Source organism: Serinus canaria, chromosome 6, assembly GCF_022539315.1.
Source record: "Serinus canaria isolate serCan28SL12 chromosome 6, serCan2020, whole genome shotgun sequence".
Lineage (NCBI taxonomy): Eukaryota > Metazoa > Chordata > Aves > Passeriformes > Fringillidae > Serinus > Serinus canaria.
The window spans coordinates 34,466,709-34,491,778 of NC_066320.1; the positions used below are offsets into that span (position 1 = coordinate 34,466,709).

At 50.4% G+C, this 25,070-nt stretch overlaps 1 protein-coding gene across 2 annotated transcripts; it reads left to right on the top strand.

The window, feature by feature from the left end:
- Positions 1 to 630: 630 nt before the first annotated feature.
- Positions 631 to 24,088, top strand: PPP2R2D (protein phosphatase 2 regulatory subunit Bdelta). Of its 2 annotated transcripts, none has more exons than XM_050976549.1 (10): positions 631 to 762; positions 980 to 1,075; positions 11,787 to 11,884; positions 14,027 to 14,192; positions 15,224 to 15,336; positions 17,726 to 17,903; positions 19,033 to 19,197; positions 20,844 to 21,013; positions 21,091 to 21,182; positions 22,112 to 24,088. In XM_050976549.1, the coding sequence occupies exons 1-10, from the start codon at positions 756 to 758 to the stop codon at positions 22,389 to 22,391; spliced, it is 1,365 nt and encodes a 454-aa protein (XP_050832506.1). In that variant the 5' UTR covers positions 631 to 755; the 3' UTR covers positions 22,392 to 24,088. The 2 variants fall into 2 exon arrangements, with proteins under 2 accessions (XP_050832506.1, XP_050832505.1); XM_050976548.1 differs by having other exon boundaries at positions 637 to 762; positions 977 to 1,075.
- Positions 24,089 to 25,070: the final 982 nt, after the last annotated feature.

Sequence of the window (25,070 nt, forward strand, 5' to 3'; positions counted from 1 at the left end):
ATCCCTGGAGGTGTCCAGGGAATTCCTGGAGGTGGCACTCAGAGCTCTGGGCTGGGGACAAGGTGGGGATGGGGCACAGCTGGGACTCGGTGATGCTGGGAGGGCTTTTCCAGCCTCAGTGGCTCTGGCATTCTGTGATAAACCTGTCCCAGAGCAGCGCTGACCCCCTGAGCCCCCGCTACCCTCCCTCCCCTCAGCCAGCTCTGGCGCTCGCTGAAGGCGGAAACGAGTCAGAGGCACGTTTGAGGGGTTTTGTTGCTTTTGTTGTTTTTTTCCCTCATCACAATTAACCCTTCAGGGAGCGAGCAGAAATAAATCGGGAAGCACAGCGTTATCTCCCCTCTGTAGCGGGTCCCGCCCCGTCCCTTCACGTAAAGCCGCGTTTGGAGCAGCGCGCGTGGAGCCCCCGCCGCCGTCTGGGGAGCGCCTCCACAGCACCAAGACCACCACTTCTTCCTCCTCCTCATGCTCATGCTCATCCTCCCGCTCCCGCCGCCCTGCTCGCCCCGCCGGACCAGTACCAGTAACGGTGCCGCGGCCGGTACCGGTACCGGTACCGGTAGCGGGCCGGTGCCGGGATCACCGCCCCGCTCGCTGCCCGGCCCGCCCTCCCTGAGGGGAGCCGGCGGTGACGTCACGGCCGGGCCGCCCGGCAATGGGCGCCATTTTGAAACCGCGAACCCTCCCGCGACTCCGGGCGGCTCCGTCCCGCTCCCGGCCCCGCTCCCGGCCCCGCTCCCGCGGCTCCCCCCGCCATGGCAGGTCTGTGTCCGCGCTCCGCGCTCGGCTCCGCGTTCGCGCCGGGATGGGCCGCGGGTCGGCTCCGTGTGGCCGCGGGAGCCGGCCGCAGGCCGGGCCGCGCCGGGCGGCACCGGCGGGTGATGCGGGAGCGCGGCGGCCCCGAGGAGTCCGGGCCGGGCTCGGCGCGAGGTCTCCTCTCTCCCTCCCTCTCTCACCGCCCTTTCTCCCTCCGCAGTAGTGGCGAGAGCTGGAGGCGACGGCGGCGGCAGCAACAACGAGGTGCAGTGGTGCTTCTTGCAGGTGAAGGGGGCGATCGACGAGGACGTGGCGGAAGGTGAGGGGAGCCCCTGCACGCTGAGCCCTGCCGGGCGGCCGCGGGGCAGCGCCGCAGCATCCCCGGCCGTGCCGGGGGGTGTGTGCCATGACTAAGCGAGCTCCCACCCGTAGAGCATCGCAGAGCAGTCACGGCGCCTTCCTCCAGGTCTTTGGTGTGAATCCCTAGGTAGTTGGGGTTGGAGGGGATCTCTGGAGATCACCCAGCCCAACCCTGCCCAGGCAGGGCCACCTGCAGCAGGGACACAGGAACGTGTCCAGCAGGGTTGCAATGGCTCTGCAGGGGGAGACCCCAGCCCCTCCCTGGGCAGCTGCTCCAGGGCTCTGCCCCTCCAGGGAAAGAAGTTCTGCCCCACGCTGGGGTGGAACTTGCTGTGGTTCAGCTCCTGGCCAGTGCTCCTTGTCCTGGCACCGGCCTCTGGCAGCCCCTGGGGAGATTTGTGGGGGTTGATGGGGTCCCCTCTCAGCCTTCCCTTCTCCTGCCTGACCAGGCCCAGCTCCCACAGTCTCTCCTCATCTCAGAGATGCTCCAGTCCCAAAATGATCTCAGTGGCCTCTGCTGGACCCTCTCCAGTAGCTCCTTGACTTTCTGGTCCTGAGCAGCCCAGAACTGGGCACAGTTCTGGGCTTAGGATAACTGTCTACAGTTCTGGGCTTGGGATAAAAGGTAACAACAGTGATACGATACAGGGAGAGGAAAAAAAGAAACACCAGTGGAGTCTGTCAGGCTTGTCAAGTTTCGCTCTGACGCACAGAGAGTGCAGCTCTGTCATTTGTGCTGCACTGAAAAGTGCAGTTTAAAGGGTTCCTGCAGCTGCGGAGAGATTTGATTCCCACTTGTTAACGTTTGGGAGCTATAAATAGGGATATTAAGCAGGGAAAAAGGGCACACCTTCACATTTCTCTGAAACTTTCCAGGCGCTTCATGTTTTGGACAGAGTAGAAAACAAGAAATGTCTTAACTGGGAAAAGTGTTTTCTGTGGAGTGCAGAGTGCAGAACCTGGGTGGAGGTTTTGCTTGACTCTGATGAGAAAGTTCTTTTTTTGCCCCTAAATTTTCTGTGTTCTAACTGTCCAGGCTGGCAGTGCTCCTTCTAAAGCGTGAATTAACTTGCAGGGCCGTGTGTGCTCAGCTTGGGTTTGGGATTTTATTTTTGTTACTGGATGCAGTAAATATTTTTCCTTGCTGCCTGCTATGGGGAAATTGTGCTGACAGTGTTTTCATTTTCATGCCACTTGTTTGGCATTCCATTTAGAATAATGGCCACTGGAGGGATAGACTGGAAACTGCTCAAGAAACTGGACTCATTCAGTTGTTTTCTTCCTTTTTCTTCCCACTGTATGTTTGTAGCTTGCTCTGAAGTTCCCAGAAATCTTGTAGAAATGTATATTAAGGAGCTTATGAAATCTTGTAGAAATGTATATTAAGTAGCCTGTATGTTTTTTAAATCTTTCTTTTTTCTTGGACCTGTCACCTGTGTGACTAAAAGTCAGTTCTCCATAAGTAAAGGATTTATTCCTGGGGACATCTGGCTCCTGGGGGCATCTTGCTTCCCAGGTAACTCCTGTGCAGCCTGGATTTGCACAGAGCAGGAAAGCTCCAAAAATCATTCAGAGCCTGATTTTGCAAAACTGCCACTAAAGTCTCATTTTCCTGTGGGAATACCAGAACTATTTACAGGCTTTGTGACTTCTTGATTTTTTGTTTTGATTTGTGGCCTTTCCCCTCCTCTTACATTTTGCCTTGAAATTGGAATTAGCTATAAAAAATACACTATTTATTTGCTAATAACTGCCCAAATTTCATTTCCTAGTAAGAGTACAAATACATGGCTAGATTTTGGGCCTCAGTTAGGGACATATTTACTCATTACCATCTTTTAAATCATCTCTTACCAAACTGCACATCTAAACCTGCTTGATGGACAACCGTTGCCTTGAAATAGTCTTCAAATTGCACATAAATTTTTGTGACTGTGCAAACTTGATGCTGCTGTCAATTTTGGTCTATTTTCTGAAAAATCAGCTCTCTAGAGGAGGAGGACACCATGAAGTTGCTGTCCAGCCTGTTCCATGCAAAGTGTTTTGCTGGATTTTCTTAAAAGTATGTTCAGGAGTTGAAACTGCTCAGCCAGGCAACTTTATTAGAAAATCGTTTCTTTTGCAGTGCAGTTCTAACACACATTTTATACTCCATAGTTGTTTCTCAGGTGTCTGGCTTCATCACAAACACTGGGACAAGTGGCTGTATCAGACTGGCAGCTGGATTTTCCTGACTGGGGCATTAATACAGAAAATCACTGTCTCCTCTTTGTCTTGTCCGTGCGTTGCCTTTCCTCGGTGACTAATCCTTGACCTCTGTTCAGGCTCTGTGTCAGGAAAGAGAAGGGCACTGTTCAGTCTGACCAGTGTTTCTGAAAGACCAGGATAATCCATCACTTATTGAATATGGATTTTGTAGAGGCTTGGATATGACTCTTCTGGAACGGAAAAGTTTAGCTGGATTCAGGGAAGAGGACTGGAGGATAAAACAGAGATTGTGTGAAGATTTAATATTAGGGATGGCAACCATCACAGTTTGAAAACAAAGCTAATTAAAGATTGTGTTGTAATTTTGCTGTTAGAACCACGTGACTCCAAAACTTGCACTGATTGCCCATGGAACTTGTAATTCTTGGGCTGCCTTCTTGTAGAAAGACCTTTCTAAATAGAGAATGCAAATGCTGCCAGTGACTTTATCACTTCCATGATTTTGGTGTTGAATTTGTTTTGCATGTTCAAAATTGTCCATTTTGGGAGGCTCTTTTATTTTTGGGCAAGTAAAATGTAAATCTGTTTGTTTAAATAATGTAGAGATTATGCCCAAATTCCCGTGGGCCAGATGTTCTGCATCTAATCCATGACCACTTGTGGATGCAGTGCTGTATCTCCTGTTAGTGATCCAAGAAATAAACTTCTTTTTTTTTTTTTTTTTTTTAATTCTCCAGATAGGACTGGTATTGATTGGCAGGACAGTCAAACTGAGACATCCCATGTTACCATCACTTCAGCCAACTCTCCTCCTGCTTTTGCTGCCTGTTAGGTGCTAGGTCAGACACCTCAGGAGTTTGCCAGGAAGCAGAACACAAGGAGCAAAGACAACCACCATCTGATAAAAATATATTAGCCTGCCATCCTGAGTGCAGCTACAAGTGATTTAGAAATGTTCTTTAGAAATTGTTGTTACAAATGAGTGGTTTAAGATGTTCTCAGGTGTGGTTGGGGATTTCACTTTGGCTATTCTCCTGTTCTTAAAGGAAATTCAGGCATGGTTTTGTGCTTTAAAAAAAACTTTTCAGTAGGGTGCAGCTCTGCGATGTCTGGTTCAGTTGCCTGAAGGGAGGTGCAGAATTGGTTGCAAGCTTTAATATTGTCTTTTTTCTGTAAGAACTGGAAGGCAGGGGACTAGTGACTACAGAGCCATGTGCTGTTTGCTGTCACCCTAAGTCACTGGTCATGCCTGGAGGTGACACTTGTGCTGCAGAGGGGCAGGAGGTGGGCTGTAAGCTGGGTTTGGGCTGGGTTTTTCCTTGAAAGCCAGTGCTTTGCCATGAGCAGGACCTCAGATGCCTCTTTGCCTTCCCTGAAGCCTTAGGGTTACCCAGGGCAGCTGGGGCTGTCCCTGGATCCCTGGAAGTGTCCAAGGCCAGGTTGGAGCAGCCTGGGACAGGGGAAGGTGTCCCTGCCACCCATGCAGCCGTGGCACTGGGTGGGCTTTGGGGTCCCTTCCAACCCAAACCAGGCTGGGATTCCAACATTATATTTTGATGAAATATAAAGTTTTGGTAAGATGGAACTTGTGAATGATGAAGAGTTTGAATAAGGAGTGAGTATCAATTGCAGAGTTGTAAGTGGGAATGCACAACAAAGCAATTTGAGTGGTGGGAATACAGGAATTAGTGCAAGTCTTCCTGTGTGAGCAGTGGGAGCCACTGCTCACACAGGATTTGTCCCTGCAGACAGGCAGGCTGCGTGCAGAGGGAAAAGCCTAATGAAAAATTACAAAACCCACTATTTTTTTTAAAGGATGGGAAGGTGTGAAAGCTTCAACTGAAAGAAAAATTTGATTTTCTTATCATGGTAAGACTTTTATGAACTCCTGATAGAAGTACACCCAAAACCATCACAATGAGCTACTTAGAAAAAACTAACAATAGCATGAATTAATTAAATACACTTCTAGTAGGAGAAGGCTTATTGGAATTAGTCTTCCAAAGGTTAAAAAATAATACCGAGGCAGTAGATTTGCACAAAGAGTACTGGATTATGTCACGAATCTGAGAAACAGCCTCCAGAATTTCTCATGGCTTGTAGGGAAGGCAGGGCAAGTTCTGCAGGCAGGAAAGGAGCACATCTGTGGAACTGAGCTCTGGCTTTGCTGCTCCTTCCCGTGCCATGCTGGTCTGGCTTTCTGTGCACTGACACAGACAGCTCTGTGCACCCCAAACTCAGAAGACAGCTTTTTCGGGATGTCATTCCAAGACTGGACTCCCAGTGTCAGGTCATGGCTGGTTCCATTGATAGAAAACTCAGACTGAGCTGCATGAGGGGATGGCACTCACGTCTGCCATGAGCCGGAGCTCTGGGGTGCTGTGCCGTCCCTGGGGGTGCTGGCAGCCCCTGGAGCAGGGTGCTGCTGCTGCCTGTCCGTCTGTCTGTCCACGCTGTGCTCCCGGCAGAGCAGCCTGCGCACTCCTCCAGGAGCCAGGTGGCTCAGCTCCAGGCATCCAGGACGCACAGGAGCTGGCAGGCTTTCCCACACAGCTCCAAACAAGATGTTTGGAGTCTGCCATGGCCTGTCAGCAGCAACACTGACCTCAAAGAGCTTCTGCTTCCCGGCTGCCTGGTGCCCTGCTCTTGCTTTACCTTAAATCTGTTCAAGGATTTCAATTAGTCCCAAAAGCAGAGTTATTTTGGACTAAGTTAAACACTGCCAGGTGCCTAAAGGCAATTCAAGCCAATTTCACAAGTGATTTGAGTATTAGGGCATAAAAAAAATGGTTGGACCTTACAAAGAGGTCTTTAGGTTGGCAGAGTGTTTAGTGGTGTAAGCTGAGAGAAGTTTGGTCTGAGCAAAACTATACCCCTTTGGCTTAGTCTCCTTATTTCTGATACACCTCACTCCTGTGGTAACTCTTCAAAGAAATCCTGAAAGTGGAAATGTACAAATTGAGTATATAAGGAGGCTTATTCTGAGCAATAGGCGATTTGAGTAACTTGGATGTGTATGTATATTGTCAGGTGGTTATTGGCAGCTGTAAAGTTTGGCTCATGTTTCAGTGCGATTGTGATTTCTATCGGCTGTTAGGAAACAGCACTTCAAGAGCACTGACAGCAGGAGCAGTCAGTCCCTCCCCACTGCAGGGTGGCCCCCTCTGTTCCACTGGCTGTCCTGGCAGCTCCAGGGGACAGCCCTCCTTCACCTGGAAGCAAGTCAGTGACATGGACAGGGAGGAGGGGAGAGGCTGAGGGGCAGAGGTGGGTGCTGGAGTCAGAGTCCTGCAGCGGCTGCAATGGCAGCTCTGCCTGCCTGCCCAGCACCAGGAGTGTGGAGCAGGGTGCTGCCAGCAGCCATTCCCACTGGAGAGCTGTCTGACTTCACACCCCTGCTTCCCTCTGCCCACCCCAGAGCCTTCAGTGCAGCTGTATCTCCATGGGAGTGTTTGGGAAGTGCAATTACTGCAGATCAGTGACAAGCAGTTCTGAGGCCCTGTGTGTCTGGAACTTGTTAAGCTCCGATAGGATTTTGGTTTTTAAACGTTTTTTCTATTATTTTCTCTTTAGCAGGTCCTGGTCTCTAAATTGCTTGATTTTCTTTGATAATCTCTTCCCTCTAAAGGGGCTTTCTGGTTTTTTGACTGATCTTATTTGCTCCTATTATATTTTTATTTGAGGAGTCTTTCCTGAGTTTCTCTGAAGCAATGGCTCCTTGCTGTTCTCACTGCCCACATCTGTCTCCTGTGGTCCCTCAGAATGGTCTGCTGTCCCTGTCTGCTGCAAAGAGAGTTGTGTTCCTTCTGATGTCATGTCACACAGTTCAGCTCAGCATTCCAGGGGGATCCAGTGTCTGCTCTCTGAGTTGATGTAGGAGCACATAAACTGCACTGATCCCTTCTACACTCTCTGCTTGCTTCCCATCTGCTGTGGGAGACCACACGGTGCCTCTCACAGCTTTGTCCATCCACAGGATAACTCCAGCTTTATAGGATAGCAGTGTTGAGGGAAAGGTGTGCACCTCTTAGCTTGATCACAGCCACAAAAATATTCCCTCTGCTCAGCTCCCACTGGCAGTGGGAGCTCCCCTCACAGTCCATGCCAACCATCTGCCTGCAGGCCAGTCCAGCCATTTCCTCTCAAAGCAGGAGCCTCTGCAGAGGTTTCCCTGGGCCTTACAGAAGTTCCTGCTTTGGTCCCAGGATGGGTCATGGGAAATGGGGCTGTGCATTCAGGCTCCTCTCCAGGGAGCAGGACAGGAGCCAGGTTTGCAGGCAGGCATTGTTCAGGCTGTGTGCTGAAGTGATGCGCTGTCCATTACATATTTGGAAAATTCTAGGTTAAAATGCCCTGGAAGGTGGAACAGCCTCCTTTTTAGGTGCTGTTGGAGAGCTGTGAGTGTATGGTTCCTTTTTACTTCATGTCTGAGGAGTGGGTTGTAACAAAAGGCCCAATGCAGCTCGGGAGGATGACAGGCACTGGTGCTGACCATGTCTCATTAGTGTTGGTCCTGAGTGCGAGCTGCAGCTGCAGATTCCTTCTCTCCTGGGTGAGCCATCAGGTAATTCCATTTTTTCAGGTTTGGGTTTTAACCAGAGCAGCAATGCACAGCCAGCTTAGAGAGGAAAAGTTCACAGGAGCTAATTTTAGGCACCTGATGTAGATGTTGTGGATCTCTTTGCATTCTCCATTACCTCAGCTGAGAGGCCGGGCGTTGATACCCGTGTCAGAAATACCCAGGATGAATCCTAGGGGGATTAAGTTAGTTTGCAGGTATAAGTTTGCTGTCATCTCCAAATCCTTACAAAAGCTGGTTTCTGCCACCCTGGCCCACTTCACTCGCAGCAGAGCTTGCCCAGGAGGCTCTGGAGGCTGTAAACTTCCCAGAATTCTGGCAGGAGTTGTTTGTAGGGAGGTTTGCACTCAGCAGAGATGGTGAAAGGCTCAGAGCACTCAGACTGAGCTTTGTCACATCTGTCAGGGCTTACAGGGCTGTCCTGAGGCAGGCAGTGGGCTCTACCACATTACTGCACAGCTGGATTTGTGGCCTCTGATGTGTTGGGATGGTGTTTCCCACCCATGGAAGTGATGAGTGCTCTTAAATTGGGGGTTCAGAATCACAGTGTAGTTGCCAGCAATCCTTTTAATACACCAGCTGTGAAGACAGCTCGAAGTTTCTCCTCTGGATGCAGTGTAACCAAGTTGGAACTCATTTCCAGAAGTGAGGCTAAAGATGAATTTTTCTTGTCTGGAAAGAAATATTACCAGCCTTGTATGTTACTGTGAAGTCCCAGGGATTGCTGCCCTCCCTGGTTACAGGAGGAGGATTTACATGGGTGCAGAGCAAGTCCCAGCCCCACAGGAACAGAACTGGAGGGACAGCTGGACAAACCTCTGTTTCTAGAAAAGCAGTACCTGGGAAGAGCCTTGGGGTGCTGTCTATGAGCAAATATCACCCTGGTTTGGCTTTGCTCACCCTTCCCCACATTCCATTGGGAGTTCCTCTGCTGGCATGGAAAGTGAGGCAGGGGGATAAGAGTGATGCTTGTATACCTGAGAAGCAGTTACGACATCTAATAAAAAAGCCTAGAAATCCCAGAGTTAATGCAGTGATGAAGAGCCTGCAGAGGTTTGCTTTGTTCTTTCCTAAAAGTTTTAAGGTGACTTGGAAGTGAAGAGCAAATGTAGGTGGGTGAAGTGTTGAGCAGAGCAGGGATGGTGTGGAATTCATTCTGTGCTGTACTTGGAGTATTGGAATACTTTTTTTATTTCACCTGCTTTGAGATGGTAGAGTGGTGAGGATAGTGGGTGGAATGATTTGGGGGATTGATCTGCTTCAATTAAACGTGCCCATAGGGAAAACTATAATCCATACATTTATGGATAAAACAAGTACAGGACTATTAAAGCAAGTATGTGCTCATATTCCAAATTTTGTAATTTAGAAAATATTTGAAGGAAGCTTCTCTATTTTTGTCCTGCTATGCCCCCCCAGTTCCCTGTTCCCTAGGGCATGTTGGTGACAGACTATTTCAGTGCATCTTCTTTTCTCCTCGTCTCCCTGCATTTCTTGTTTCAAGCCATGGAATTTGGGTAGTGTCTCTGTTTTGGTGCATTTCCACCCAAGACTTTGTCTGGGTAGCACTGCTGGGGAATAATGGCTGTGTCAGCAGCTGGTTTGGGCATTTTTGAGAAACAAAAATGGTACACAGATTATTTTGAGCAAATAAGTGTGTGAATACTCCAGCAGAAAATGGGAAAAGCTAATAATAGCTTCTTCTTTTTCTAAAATAAAATGGAAAAGTAGCTTTTGTGACTTTGAAGGAATTGTATGTGCTAAGGAGGCATTTATTCCTGCTGTTCTTCCTAATTCTCCTAGGGTAAAAGGGATCCTTGCTAGAAGGGCTTGCAGGTGGGGGTTGTAATGGAATATTAGTTTTGCTACTAATAAACTGCCATAACTCAAGGGCTTCTTCCTGTCTGAGTACTGAAAATGTCATAAAATTCTCAGTGAAGTCACTTCACTGATTGCTTACCTTCTCAGTTTGTTTCTTTTTTCTTGGTTTCCTGCTTCTCCAGGGTGTCTTCTAAAATCCCTGTGTATAATTAATAATAACAGATAATTGACTAGCAATTCCCTTTAAAGAAAGGTGGCTATAAAACTGGATGCGTCCAAAAGCTGGTTAGTAAAGTGATATTGGAGGCTGGCATAAATCTGGCATATAATCTGTGGAAAGATTATATTTACTCATTTATTTAGTTGTTCTAAATATTTTTTTTAATCCAAGAAGGTAAATCATTATCTCTCCATACTAGGAAAAAACTTTTAATGGCACCATTGATAAAAGATGAAAAATGAATTTATATTGAGAAAACTGGTTAGTGTCTCTAATCACCTTCCTCGTGAGAGTGAGGCATTATTGAAAGGAATTTCAAAGATAGCACATCAAGATCAATACAGGAAAGGAGTTTCCAGGGAGTCTCCAATTGCACACTCTGGTACTAATTGATATGATACACTTCAAACCTCAGAATTTTGCTATCTGCATCATAAATGCAATATTTGATGTGAGCAGGAGCAGTGTTTGCTGAGTGCTTTGTCGGGTTTGTTGCCATCTGCCCCAGCCCCGGGACAGACATTTCCAGCTCCTTATCACACCTCCCCTTGGCTGGCGTTGTTCAGTGGCAATTATTTCTTTATTGGCACCTCCCAGAGGGACTGGGGCTGCTCTGGGGGATAAGCACTGGCCTCTCTCCAGCCCCAGGGCACTGCAGGTCCTGAGGGCTTTTCCTTTGCTCTCCTGCTCCTTTTTCCTTTGCTCTCCTGCTCCGCGTGTCCTCGCTGAGGCTTCTGCAGGGAGCTGGTTCAGGAAACTCAACTGAAGAATTTTGTTTCTGTTTTGCACCTTTGGCCGAGCAGAGCTGCCTGTTCCAGGTTCCTGAAGTTGCTAACTCCCTGAATGCTTGGCTTGGGGAAGGCAGGTGTGCCTCAGCCTCACCTGGATCAGGGCATGCTGCAGGTGGGAGCAGCACCCGTGGCAGGATGTACACACTGGATGGGATCCCTGGGGGAGGCTCAGGGCAGGGATGGCCCCATGGACACTGCAGAGTTACTGCCCAGGGTCAGCACACACACCTTGGGGGGCTCAGGGCAGGGATATCCCCATGGACACTGCAGAGTTACTGCCCAGGGGCAGCACACACACCTTGGGGGGCTCAGGGATATCCCCATGGACACTGCAGAGTTACTGCCCAGGGGCAGCACACACACCTTGGGGGCTCAGGGATATCCCCATGGACACTGCAGAGTTACTGCCCAGGGGCAGCACACACACCTTGGGGGGCTCAGGGATATCCCCATGGACACTGCAGAGTTACTAACCAGGGTCAGCACACACACCTTGGGGGCTCAGGGATATCCCCATGGACACTGCAGAGTTACTGCCCAGGGGCAGCACACACACCTTGGGGGGCTCAGGGCAGGGATATCCCCATGGATACTGCCCAGGGGCAGCACACACACCTTGGGGGGCTCAGGGCAGGGATATCCCCATGGACACTGCCCAGGGGCAGCACACACACCTTGGGGGGCTCAGGGCAGGGATATCCCCATGGACACTGCAGAGTTACTGCCCAGGGGCAGCACACACACCTTGGGGGGCTCAGGGATATCCCCATGGACGCTGCAGAGTTACTGCCCAGGGGCAGCACACACACCTTGGGTTCCTAAGCCACTGTGCCTTTGGTGACTAAAGGCCTGCACTGAGGAATGAGTAAGTGTTTTAGCTTGTCATTAAAAGTGTGTCAGGCTTTGAAACATGGCTGCTTTTGGGGATGTCAATGAAGAAATTTGTCATTGCAATAATACAAGTTGTAATTCTTTTTTTGTGCTCAAGTCTTGGGACTCCTTGATTTGCTTTCCACATTACAGTGCTGGTTTATTTCTGTTCTCTTTACAGCTGATATAATTTCAACAGTTGAATTTAATTACACTGGTGATCTTCTTGCAACAGGAGACAAAGGTGGCAGAGTGGTTATATTTCAAAGGGAACAAGAGGTCAGTGACTCAAAAAACAAAAGTGTTGTTACTACACTGTTCTTGTGTTGCACAGTCTCACTTCATCTGTTCATGCCTTGATGTTTAAATGGAGAGTTTTCTCAGAAAACCCCAAGTTAGACACGTTTCTAAGTATCTGCCCTGTGCTGTACTTGGTAAGTAGGTTTCGTGAGGGTTCCCCTCCCTCCTTCCAAAGAAGAAAGTCCCCAAAATCCAAGTGAGTTCTTTATATGTACCTGGTGTCCTCAGTGTCGCTTTGCAGAATTTGGACTTTCTCCTGAATTTTTCCACTGGGTCAGGCTGGTCTGAGATAAATCACAATGCTTTGGGAGAGAATGTAAAAGAAGTTCAGGAAATAAGCTGCAAGAACTACAGGATAAGGTAGTTTAAAAATTGTTTGAGGATTTAAAACCAGTGGAAGCAGCCACTTCTCCAGAAACACTTGAGAATTTCCCATCAGGAGGGTGGGAGCACTGTCCCCTTTGCACTTCCACAGCTCCTCTTCATGAGTTCAGCAGTTGTATGACAGTGCTGTAATGTTCCTGTGTGTTCATCCTGAGCTAGGATTTCCTGAGCAGCAGTGGGGATGGGAAACGTCCACCAAGTGCTGAAAGGTAATTGTCATGTCTGAGAGGAATCTGGGATTGTGTTCTTTAAAAAATCAATATTCCACATGGCAGTTCTCACCAAAGTATCAGCATATTCTGTCCTTTGAGGAGTTGAGAGGAATTTGAGGGTTTGAGCATTCTCCTGGGTCAGAAATACCAGAATTGATAATGGAATTTTAATTCCGCTTGTCTGTACATGCCTATCACAGATCTTTGGGTGCTGTGGGATTTCTCCAGCAGAACCCCTCTGCTCTCCTTGTGGGGCTCAGATGATGCTCTGTTAATGAGCACCTGGCCAGTGTTTTTCATTTGTGCTCACTGTGCTGCTGGTCCCAGCCTGTCCCACAGTGCCTCTCTGGTTGTACTGGGAGGCTCTGGAGCGGGAGGTGCCAGCACTGCTGAAATGTTACCTGGCTGCCCCCACACGCCTCCGGGCTCATTCATCATTTACTGGGGTGGCCAGAGGCTTGACTAAGGCCCAGAGATAAGGTCAGAAGTGCCTCTGGCACATCCTGAGCTTCTCAGGATCTTGGACTTGCCTGATGTGGAGGGGGACTATTATGGGCTGGCTCTCAGTTGTTCCGTAAGGCAAAACCTGCCTGTCATGGCACTTCATCAGAGAGGGAAAAACAAAGCCCAGGTCAGAGTGTTCACACAGGAGTGTTCTGCTGTCTCCTTGGGAACACATGGAAACTGAGGGAAGAGTTGGGAATGAGGGACATTGATTTTGTTATGTGCAAAGCTGCAGGAAAGATTCTAAAATAAGTGTATAATGCTGGAACCTTAAAATAACAGTATTTTTAAACCAGTTTGTATTTAAGATTCGGTTCACTAGGTCAGTGACAGTTTAGGGTGGTTATACAGTTCCCCAGACTCCTGGAATTTGGGAATGCACCCTGGAGTGCTCTGCATCATGCCCTGGTCTCATAGGACTTGACTTCACTTGCAAGCAGCAATTACTCCAGCCAAACGTGTGAGTAGAGAGGGAAAGCACCAGTGCCAAGGCAGCTCACTCTGAGTGCAGGAAACTTCAGGATGGGGTCAGATGCGAGGAACCTGCTCAAAATTCTTACAAGTCAATGACATGTAGGGAGCAAAATCATGTAAAGTCTGAGAGTTCAGTGGCAGTGTGGAAACTCCACAGCCATGAGACACTGCAGGGCAAACTGCACCCCAGGGCTATTCTGCACCACAAACCACTGACACCAACTTACTCAGAAAGCCTGATAACAAGTTGCCTCAAATCTGATAATGCAAATCTGGGGAGCCTTGGGACTTTGCTCTCTGTTCCTTGCTCCCACACCCCCCACATGAGAATAGCAAAGCCTGAAGGGTGCACAGATATTTATACATAAACCTGCATTTCTGAAGAGGAAGGGCTGTGTGCCCTGTATTGATGCTAAACTGGGTACAGTATCACAGAGCTGATGTAAAAGCTGATGTTCTGATTGACAGTTTCTAGTGGTTGTGTTGTGTGGGCCATTTCTGAGGGACCCAGTGCTACCAGCCTCAAGAAATGCTCTTTTTCTTGCAGACTAAAAGCCGTCCTCTCTCTCGGGGAGAATACAATGTTTACAGTACCTTCCAGAGTCATGAGCCTGAGTTTGACTACTTGAAAAGTCTAGAAATTGAGGAAAAAATTAATAAAATTAGGTGGTTACCACAACAGAATGCTGCTCACTTCCTGCTGTCTACAAATGGTAAGGGCCCTTTCTTTTGCACAAAGAACTTTGTCATTGGAATATTGTCTCACCTGTCATACACTTGGGGTTTTTTTCTGACATTTTGGGGTTGTTTTAATGTCTTTTCTAATTACATGCAAAGTATGTTTTGATTGTAATGTTGGCTGTGTGAATATTTGGTCTGTTTAGTTTTGATGTATCATGGAGCATCTGTAAATGAAATTGTAGAACTGGGTACATGCATTAATTGGAACAGTTAGACTGAAGTCTTAAAGGTATTTTCCAACATAAATTATCCTGTGGAAAAAACTTGCTCTTTTTATCAGAGGAATACATTATTCCTAACTGTTTATGTCACTTTGTGAGGTCGTGGTAAAATTCCAGAAGCAGGAGTGACTTCTGTCTACTGATCTGTGCAATTAAAATAATTTCCTGTGATAGGAGTCTTAATAAAGTATTCTTTAAATGGTGTCATCTGAAATGCTCTGCAGGAGTTTGGGGAGGAGAGGTTTGGCTCCAGGGATCTCACCACTGGGTGAGACAAGTGTGCACTCACTGCCTGCACTTGGGGTGCTTCTCTGGTAACACCTGGCAAGTGCATTCCTTTGGAAGCCCAAACACTGGGGCAAATCCTGATCTCTGCCTTTGGCTGGCTCTGAGCAGGTGCCTGGGACAAACGTGGTTTCCTTTAGGACCGTTAGTATGAGGAGTTCATGTGGTTGTTGGGTTTTGTCCCCAGCAGTGGTCTCCTAATGTAATTCAGCTAATCATCCAGGGCTTAGTGGGGAGTTTGGGTAATTGGTGTGTGAAACTCTCCCCAGGCAGTGGCATTTGGGTGAGTGGGAGGCACAGGGCCTTACTGCTCAGGCACAAATTGGGATCTCTCTCAAACTGCACCTCACGTTGTGGGTAAAGAACTCTGTCAGGGTCCTTCTGCTGCAGGCAGGGGAAACGCAGACAGGTCACTCGTGTCCTCTCTGCTGAGTCCATATTTACTGGTTTGATTTTGTATTCATTCCGTTTCAAGCATGTGAATTTTTTGGTTTTAGATAAAACTATTAAACTATGGAAAATAAGTGAAAGGGATAAACGAGCCGAAGGTTATAATTTAAAAGATGAAGATGGAAGACTTAGGGACCCTTGCCGAGTCACAGAACTACGGGTACGTCTCTGCTCTTTGACTTTGTGCATCTCTCTGCATGCTCTTCTCTGTCTCTGTGCTACCAAACTGAAATGTGCAAATCAGAAATGGTGTTTGCATCAGGCTCATTGAAACCTTCAGAAAAAAATGGAGACACTTCATGTTCTTAGATATAAAAACTAATAAAAAAAGTTCCTCTGGAAAGCTTGAGGAAAACTTTAATTGTTATAATACTGTATTTCTAAGAGTATGCTTCAAAACTTTGAGTAAGGTATTCTCTGGCTGGATGAAGGTGTGTTTGTTAGAGCAAGTTTCAAGCATTTGAATAACCTAATGTGCACTGGAATAGTCTTGGACATCATGCTGTAGTGGTAGGGTTAGTGCTCCAAACTTGGGATCATTTGGAGCAGGAGCCCAAGAAATGAAAGGTGGGGTTGGGGTTTTTCCTGGGGTTTGTGATGTTCCACCATCAGCAGAACTTAAGGCTCTCGATGCTCTCAAGAGCCACTGCTCTGTGGTTGGGACTTCAGCTGGAGGCATTTCTTGGGGTTTGTCTTGCTTTTGCCTAAGCTGAACATTGAACAGAAGCTTTGGGAGTAGGAAATGCATTGGGAAAGGATTTCCACTGCCTCAATTTGTGCAAGCCAGGATTGGATTGAGTGTTCCATGAGAGCAGCTACATCCCTTAGGATCCAGTGGTAGAAGGAGGTCCCAGTGAAGTTTTGGGTTCTGCAGCCTTGCCCTGCTGGAGCAGGCACCAGCTGGGGCACTGGAGGGGCACTTTGGGCTCCTTAAGGCACTGTCCTGCACGGGGGGAGCAGCAGCAGCACGAGCCTCTCCTGTCAGTGCCCTGCACTTGCTGCTGCTCTGGGCTGCAGCCCTTGCAGGCACCGCAGCCTGCCTGGGAGAAGGGCTGATGGATGAGCCAAATGTGAACAAGAGCTGGCTGGAGGAAAAGCCTCACCTGGAGGTGTTGAAATGCTCGGGGTTTGGAGAGCCGGTGTGCCAGGAGCTCAGGGCTCTCTTGGCAGGTTTTGTTACAGAAACACGGTGCTCATGTTCATGGGGACGTGGCCATGGAGGAGAAGGAGCACTTTACACAGAGACCGTGGCATTTCCAAGTCCCATTCCTGATCTTTCCCATTAGTGCCCCTGTGCTGCACAGCCAGGCTGGGAGCACTCTGCTGAGCTAGGACAGTGGCCTGATAAAAAGGAATGGATTATTTGCAGTCGTTAGGTGGTGTAAACAGGCTGGGAGATACAAACTGGGAAGGCAGGTAGGGAGCACTGGGCTGGATCAGTCCTTGTTCCAGGAAGGCAGGTTACCTTGGGCACCCCTGAGCTCAGCTGGCTCTGGGAGCAGGACACCCTCGTGTGCCTGAATTCCTGCTGACTGTTCATGAACAAATTGGGGATTTTCTTGGGAGAATGTTCTGGCCAGTTTCCTGAGCACCCGTCCAAGGTCTGGGGACATTTCTGAGGGTTTGTTTACAAACACAGCCAATGTGCTGTTGGGTGAGGCACCAAGGGCTGGCTTTGACTGAGAGGTTTCCTGTTGGCAGTGTCCAAAGTCAGCATCCATGTGCTCTCTCTGTATTTTTTGTGCTCAGTGGATTTCAGAAGTGTTTAGTCACCTAATCAATACAGAAATCTGTGCAGTGCAATTAATTAATTGCCATCAAACAAGCTGTGGGGATCAGGGCTCAGTGTTGGCGCCAGTTCTGTTTAAGGTCTTTATTGATGATCTGGCTGAGGAGATCGAGGGCAGCCGCTGAGTTGACAGAGAATGGAAGGTGAGTGGGATGTGCATCTGCTGGAGGGCAGGAAGCTCTGCAGGGGAAACTGGACAGGCTGGATTTGTGGGCCAGGGCAGAGGGGTAGAGTCCCCATCCCTGGAGGGGTTTCACAGCCGTGTGTGGCACTTGGGGACAGGGGATGGTGGTGGCCTCAGCAGTGCTGGGGGTATGGACTCAATCCAGAGGCTGTTTCCTAAGGCACTGACCCTGTGCTGGGTAATGTGTGGGGGTCAGCAGTGACTCTGTGGGTATCACCAGTGGCTCTGTACCAGGGTGGTGTGTCAGGGTCAGCAGTGACCCTGTGGGGGTCAGCAGTGGCTCTGTATCAGGGTGGTGTGTCAGGGTCAGCAGTGACCCTGTGGGGGTCAGCAGTGGCTCTGTACCAGGGTGGTGTGTCAGGATGAGCAGTGACTCTGTGGGGATCAGCAGTGACTGTGTGCCAGGGTGATGTGTGGGGGTCAGCAGTGACTGTGGGGGTCAGCAGTGACTGTGTGCCAGGGTGATGTGCGGGGGTCAGCAGTGACTGTGGGGGTCAGCAGTGGCTCTGTATCAGGGTGATGTGCGGGGGTCAGCAGTGCCTCTGTGCCCAGCCCGTGTGCTCTGTGCCCGCTCAGGTGCCAACGCTGAAGCCCATGGACCTGATGGTGGAGGCCAGCCCACGCAGGACCTTTGCCAACGCCCACACCTACCACATCAACTCCATCTCTGTCAACAGCGACTACGCCACGTACCTGTCTGCCGACGACCTGCGCATCAACCTCTGGCACCTGGAGGTCACCAACAGGAGCTTTAGTATCCTTCGGTGCCCTCTGCACAGCAGGTGCAGCTCAGCTGCCTGTGTTTAAGAGAATCACTTCAGTGTTACTAATTAGAGTGGGTGTTTGAAGCCAGGGCTTAAAAGAGGAATCTGAAGTCTGGAGGTGTAATGCAGTGAAAGCAGGCTTTGGGATGCTCAGTCTTTGCTGAGGGCAAGCATGCCTCCAGTGGAAGACTGTCAGTAGAAACATCAGAGAGGGTTTGATTTCTAAGGAAAAATTGAGGAATTGTGGGAGCATCCCTAACCTTGGAATTCAGTAAGCTTAAATAAGAGTTGTTGGATATGAACAGTAGATCCTTTGTTACTGCGGATACTTGCTTCAAAGTTTGTGGTCTCTTAACCAAGTGGCATTTCTCTTGAAACCAAATCTCAATATCTTTTCATGTCAAATGATACCATTAACTGCAGAAGTAATTTTCAGATCTTTCTGCAAACCTCTGCAACTAAAACTAACAGAGTGCTTTACATTGACAAATCTGCAGTAAAATAAAAGTTGCGGGAGTACTGGTGCCTGAATAGGTCAATTTCCAATGTTATAGGTCAGGTTTTCCAAAGCTTTAGGTAGAGACAAGGCTTATTTGGTGTGCAATAAGAAGCATTAAGAAGGATGCTGAGGGAGACTTGCTGGACTTTGTTTCTTGTGAGATAGTCTTTCACTCCAGGTGTCTGAAACAGTCCAGCATTTGTGGATTCGAGATGAAGAAAGCACTTTTTAAAGAGTGGAGAGGCACTTTTTAAAAGAACATGTAATGACAGGCCAACGGGGAATGGCTTCCAAGCGCCAGAGGACAGGGCTGGATGGGATGTTGGGAAGGAATTGTTCCCTGGCAGGGTGGGCAGGCCCTGGATCCCTGGCAGTGCCCAAAGCCAGGCTGGACATTGGGGCTGGGAGCAATCTGGTCCCTCCCACCCCAGACCAGTCTGGGATTTTGTGACTTGTGAAATCCAGAGTGCTCCAGGCTGTCCCCCACTCTTGTACCTTACACAGGGTGGAAAGGAAGCTCTTGCCCCAGTTTCCTAGCTGGCATTGATAAGCTCTGTCACTGATGAGCTGCCGGAGGGGCTCGGGTGTGAGGCGTTGCAGGCCTTGACCAGCTGTGGCAGACATCGTGGACATCAAGCCAGCCAACATGGAGGAGCTGACGGAGGTGATCACGGCGGCCGAGTTCCACCCGCACCACTGCAATGTGTTCGTCTACAGCAGCAGCAAGGGCACCATCCGCCTGTGCGACATGCGCTCGTCAGCGCTGTGCGACCAGCACTCCAAGTGTGAGTGCCCTCCCTCCCTCCCTCCCTCCCTCCCTCCCTCCCTCCCTCCCTCCCTCCCTCCCTCCCGTCCCTCCCTCCCTCCCTCCCTCCCTCCCTCCCTCCCTCCCTCCCTCCCTCCTCCCTCCCTCCCTCCCTCCCTCCCTCCCTTCCTTCCTTCCTTCCTTCCTTCCTTCCTTCCTTCCTCCCTTCCTTCCTTCCTCCCTTCCTTCCTCCCTTCCTCCCTTCCTTCCCTCCCTCCCTCCCTCCCTCCCTCCCTCCTTCCTTCCTTCCTGCCCTCCTTCCTGCCCGCCTTCCTTCCGCCACTTCCTTCCCTCCTTCCTTTCTTCCTGCCCGCCTTCCTTCCTGCCCACTCCCTTCCTCTCCTTCCTGCCTGCCTGCCTTTCTTCCTGCCCGCTCCCTTCCTCTCCTTCCCTCCTCCCTGCCCACCTTCCTTCCCTCCGGCCATGGGGGACCCGACCTCCCTGGGGAGCGCCAGGGGAGGGGAGTGCAGCAGTGCCGGGCACGTCTCAGTTCTCTTGTTCTATATCCACCCCTGGGCACAGGTGTAGCGTGAGGCACCACCTGGCTGCTCTTTGTCCATTTGTGCCTCATAAACTGACAGAGGCAAGTGCTTTGGGCACAGTAGGCCTGTCTGCTGGCCTCACTCAGGCTGGGTGCCTCTCAAGGTGTCTGCTCTCCCCTGTGACCAGTGCAGCTGCTAGGATAGGATGAATCCCTAGGAATGCACCCTGGAAGTTTCCAGGGGTGCAGGTTGTCTGCTCCCCAGGCTGCTGAGCCACCAAAGCATGAGCAGGTGAGGAAAGAAAGCTTTGCTGTGGAAGCCATGGGGATCCTGCCTGGGCCTTGCACACAGCCACATGTTCCTGTTCCCTGCTGGCAGAGCTGAGCTCTAGCAGTGCCCAGCCCTAGGGATGCCTGCCACACGGACACTTCCAGGCCAGCTTCCTGCAGTGCAGAGAGGGCTTTCTTGGGCTAGAAGGAAATACTTGTGCAATGGGAAGTGACTAATGCAAGGCCACCCCACTGATCTGGTTCAGTGTTGCATTAAATCACTTAAAAGCACTTTATTTTTAATTGCTTGTGACTAAATCACATCCTGCTACAAGGGGTCTTTCAAAAATGAGTGAGATCTGGGTAGGCTGGGTCAGGGATCTCTGATTTCAGAGGTTGACTTGTGGATTTAAACTCATGTGTTGATCTGCTCTCTGAAGTCACTCAAACTGTGTTGCAAATGTAGCTGCTCACATTTCAGGGTTTGTTTAGTACAGCTGTGGTTCAGAGCTAAAGAAAAGTACATGGTCCAGTGGTCTCCTGGTGTTGGGGTCCCTGCTGCTCCCACCTGCTGCTGTTCTGGCTGATGTGTAGGTCAGGTGTGATGGTAACAGTACCCACTGCAGTTTGCTGCTCTGGTTGATCCCCAAGACCTGTGAGTTGTGCTCCAGTTGAATGTTGGAGATGGACATCTGGCACTCTGGTGACCTAGAGCACCACAGTGCTTAAAAAGAGATTATTTCTGAGACGTGTCCAACAGCAACTCTCTTCAAAAAGAAGCTAGTCACTGATTTAAAATTCTCTAGTGCTGAAAACATGGAGGCCACGTAAGAGCCGGCGTTGGTTTCATGTGGAACTGTGTGTTCTCTCTGCAGTTTTTGAGGAACCAGAAGATCCTAGCAGCAGATCATTTTTTTCAGAAATAATATCCTCGATATCTGATGTGAAATTCAGCCACAGCGGGCGATACATGATGACAAGAGACTACCTGTCTGTCAAGGTGTGGGACCTCAACATGGAGAACAGGCCCGTGGAGACCTACCAGGTACAGCAGCCACACATGCTGAGCTGTCCCTTTTGTCCCCGTGCCGTGTGCGTGTCCAACGCGTGTCCCTTCCCCAGGTGCACGAGTACCTGCGCAGCAAGCTGTGCTCCCTGTACGAGAACGACTGCATCTTCGACAAGTTCGAGTGCTGCTGGAACGGCTCCGACAGGTGAGGCTCAGGGCCTGCTCTGGGGAGGGGCTCAGCCTGGCCAGGGCCCGGGCTGGCTGCTCCCAACAGGGTGCCACAAATCCCTGCAGTAGGCAGGTCACACCCACAGGATTGCCAGGGCTGTTCTGCCCTGTGCCAGGTGAGCCCCCACCTGCAGAGCTGGCCCAGCACAGGAGGGACCTGGAGCTGCTGGAGAGAATCCAGAGGAGGCACCAAATGCTCACAGGATGGAACAGCTCTGCTGGGAGAGGCTATTCAGGCTCTTCCTGAAAGGCTGTTCCCTGGAGAGGAACAGCTCCAGGGTGGCCTCACAGTACCTGAAGGAGCCAAGAAACTGGAGAGTATTTACAAGGGCCTGGAGTGCTGGGACACAGGGAATGACTCCCACTGCCAGGGGTCAGGGATGGATGGGATATTGGGAATTGTGCCCTGGCACGGTGGGCAGGCCCTGGCACAGGGTGCCCAGAGCAGCTGGGGCTGCCCCTGGATCCCTGGCAGTGCCCAAGGCCAGGCTGGACAGGGGGCCTGGGAGCACCTGGGACAGGGAAGATGTCCCTGCTGTGGCAGAGGGGCACTGGGTGGAATTTGGGATCTCTTCCAGTCAGATCAGTCTGACTTCTTTTGACAAGGGGCAAAGGGATAGAGGAGCTCCAGGAAAACCTGCTTTGCTCATGTGCAGCTGAACAAAGTGTCACTGCAGCTGAGTGCCAGTGGCAGGAGGGGACACCAGGGGAACACCTGCTAAAAGAGAAGTGGTGCACTGGAAGCAGTGCTCAAGCCCCAGAGGAATGGAGCAGGTGTCAGTGGAGAGGAGAGGAATGGAATGCCACGGCCTGGTGATGAGCGTGGTCTGACAGTCACGTGTGAGACTGAGAGGAGGGGGTGGATTTTATTTCTTACAAGATGTGCCTTCCTTTTCCTTGAACCAGTACAATCATGACTGGATCTTACAACAACTTCTTCCGGACGTTTGAGCGGAGCACGCTCCGGGACACCACCCTGGAGGCCTCCCGGGAGAGCAGCAAGCCTCGTGCCATCCTAAAGCCGCGCAAAGTGTGCACTACCGGCAAGAGGAAGAAGGACGAAATTACCGTTGACAGTCTGGACTTCAACAAGAAGATTCTGCACACAGCATGGCACCCCATGGAGAACATCATCGCTGTAGCTGCCACCAATAACTTGTATTTATTCCAGGAAAAGGTTAACTAAGGATGGCTGCCCGCGGACAGAGTCTCGTCTCACATAGTTCAGCTCAGTTGTTTATCTGTAACAGAAGGCCTTGTTGTCCTATCAGTGAGGAACATTGATGCACTTACTTCCCTTGAGCTATCGGAGAGCATCTGGCCTGGCTTTGAGTTCCTGGCGTGGTTCTGCCTTCGGTGGGGTGGGAGCGTCCACGCGGCTTTCGGGGAGGACCCTCCCAGGCAGAATTGGTGGACAGTGCTCAATGAGGCCAACACTCAAAACAAATGTATTTATTGATGTCTGAGCCTTCCTTTCCAGTTTATAGACCAAAAAATTTAACACCTGAGAAGAAAAAGTTGTCATAGAAGTGTAATTTCTCTCTCTCGCTCTCTCTGCTGTAATATTTGGGCCTTTCAGAACATTTCTCGTGCTTGATGCCTGTCCATTCCTCCTCGGGCCCGGGCCAGGGCCTGACCTCAGAGCACAGTGCAGGGCTTGAGCTGGGGTCTAGGCAGGTGTCCATGGCTATTTACTCACCAACTGTACCTATAACCACACCTTCTGGTGGAAACCACTTAATAAATAACAGCCTATCAAACGTGTTCTTAGAGCTGGAGGGATGTATTCAGTCTTCTTTTTGTATTGCATGTCCTGAGCTGGTGCAGAACAGTTCTGGTGGCACCTCTGACAGGGTTTGCCCCAAAACACCGAGTTTTTGGCAGACTAATACGAACTTTTTTGTGTAGTATTTCAGATTCTGAATTTAGAGTTTCCATGGCATTGTCATAGAGTTGGAGTTGCACTGGATTTGTTGTCAAAGGCTCTGTGTGTGCCAAGTAGGAGATGGAAAGGGTCCTAGAAACATCCACAGCCTTAACCAAGTGTCGGCCTTGCACGGAGGGAACCAAAACATCGACACCTTCTCTGCTCTGAGGATAAACATGCAGCTTCCTGGCGCATCTCACCCTCAGCTGGAGACAGACCTGATGTGCATTAATGGTTTTTAACCTTTTTAGTATTTGTCACAAAGGGAACAGTTTATTTTAAGTATTTGGCGTAGAATCTTGCATTTCCCACTGCAGTTCCAGAGCCACTCTGGGCTGTGCTGCAGCAGGGCCGGGCTGGGCTGCCCAGGGAGAGCCCCAGCTGGCGGGACAGCAGCTGCTGGAGCTCTCTTGCTCACTTGTTTTAAGCCTTAGGTACTGTTTCTTTCTTGGTTCTTTTTTTCTTCCAAAGAGGCCTAAATCACATCCCCTTCCCCCGGATGAGCCCGGGCCACGTCCAGCAGCCCCCAGCAGCCAGAGGCTGCACTCTGCCAGGTGCCTGCAGCCTGGGAACTCCTTCCCAGAGCCCCAAGCTTTCCCCCAGCCAGCCCCAGGTGTGGTTACACTCCGTTTTCCCTGGAACAAAGGCTTGTTCCAGTCCCAAGAGCAAACCGTGGCCGTCCTGCCCCTCCCGGTACCGCCCCCGAGCCGCTGGGTCCCAGGAAGGTGGGAAGGACAAAGCCTGAGGTTCTCCCACCCAGGAAAGGCTCGGTCCAGCCAGTCCTGTCCTGTAGTTGGTTGTGACACTTTGGAACTCTTGGAGATGTGGAACTGGGGGGTCGCTGAAGCGTTGATCCGACCGCGTTCCCAGCGCCTGCTCGAGCCGATCCGTGGGGTTGTACATAATTGTTCAGTTCTTTTGACCAAAAAGTTTAATAAATTTTAAATGTTTACCTGGCCGTGCTCCCTGTGTTTTGCAACGTTACCTTCTGTGGGGGAGGGAGTTGGCTGGATGGGCCAGCCCAGGGGCGTGTTTCCAGTTGGGATGGTTGGAGCGGCCAGGGCTCCTGGTTGTGGATCTGTTTTTTCAGCAAATGCAAGTGGAATATCCATAAAAAGGATATGGTGGAATCTCCTGTTCTACAGCCCTATTTGCTTGTACACTTCCAATTAGCTTTTGACTATTCTCATGGAATTTTATCCTTTTATGCAAAACCAGATTTTGGTGTCAAGTTTGGTAAAACTGCTGCCTAGCGGAGCAGCCAGTCTAGTGCAAGGTTGTGCTCCCCATGGTAAGAGGCAGAACTGGATGGGGCAGAGCTGGGTGGGCTTTCAGGTCCCTCCCAACCCAAGCCCCTCTGGGACTGTTCCTGCCCCTGGGCTTTGGGCAGGCCCACAGGGAAGCAGCTGAGGGAGCTGCACCAGCCCCAAGGCCATGGGCTCAGCCCCTGGTGATGGTCCCAGCAGTGAGGAGTGGGTGAGCGTGGGACACTGCAGTACCTCACTGTGCCTGAGCAGCCAGCGCTGCCCCAGCGTGTCACCTTTGGGGGGACAGAGCCGGGGACAATGGCAGGGAAAGAGGGACACGGTGGTTTAACCCCTTCCCTTCTCCAGCCAAAGCCCGGCCGTTTGCTCAGCAGGGATCTGCTGCTCTCCACAGGAAATGGGAGGTGGCACCGGAGCGTTCAGGGGCTCTGGTCCCACCTTTACTCTTGGCTCCAGCCTCAGGGGAGAGGTTTGGATTGGAGGGAAGGAAAAATTCCTTCCCAGAAAGGGCTGCCCAGCCCTGGCACAGCTGCCCAGGGCAGGGCTGGAGCCCCCACCCTGGGGGGAGTTCACAGCCCTGTGGAGGTGGCACATGGGGACAGTGCCCAGGGCAGTGCTGGGAATGGTGGGACTCCATGGGCTCACAGGGCTTTTCCAGCCACAATTCCATGGT

What these genes read in the sequence shown, in the direction of transcription:
- PPP2R2D (XM_050976548.1), top strand. An exon ending in GCCGAGTCACAGAACTACGG is followed by an intron (nt 15,337 to 17,725) that starts GTACGTCTCTGC and finishes GTGCCCGCTCAG; the next exon opens with GTGCCAACGCTGAAGCCCAT. An exon ending in GGTCACCAACAGGAGCTTTA is followed by an intron (nt 17,904 to 19,032) that starts GTATCCTTCGGT and finishes CAGCTGTGGCAG; the next exon opens with ACATCGTGGACATCAAGCCA.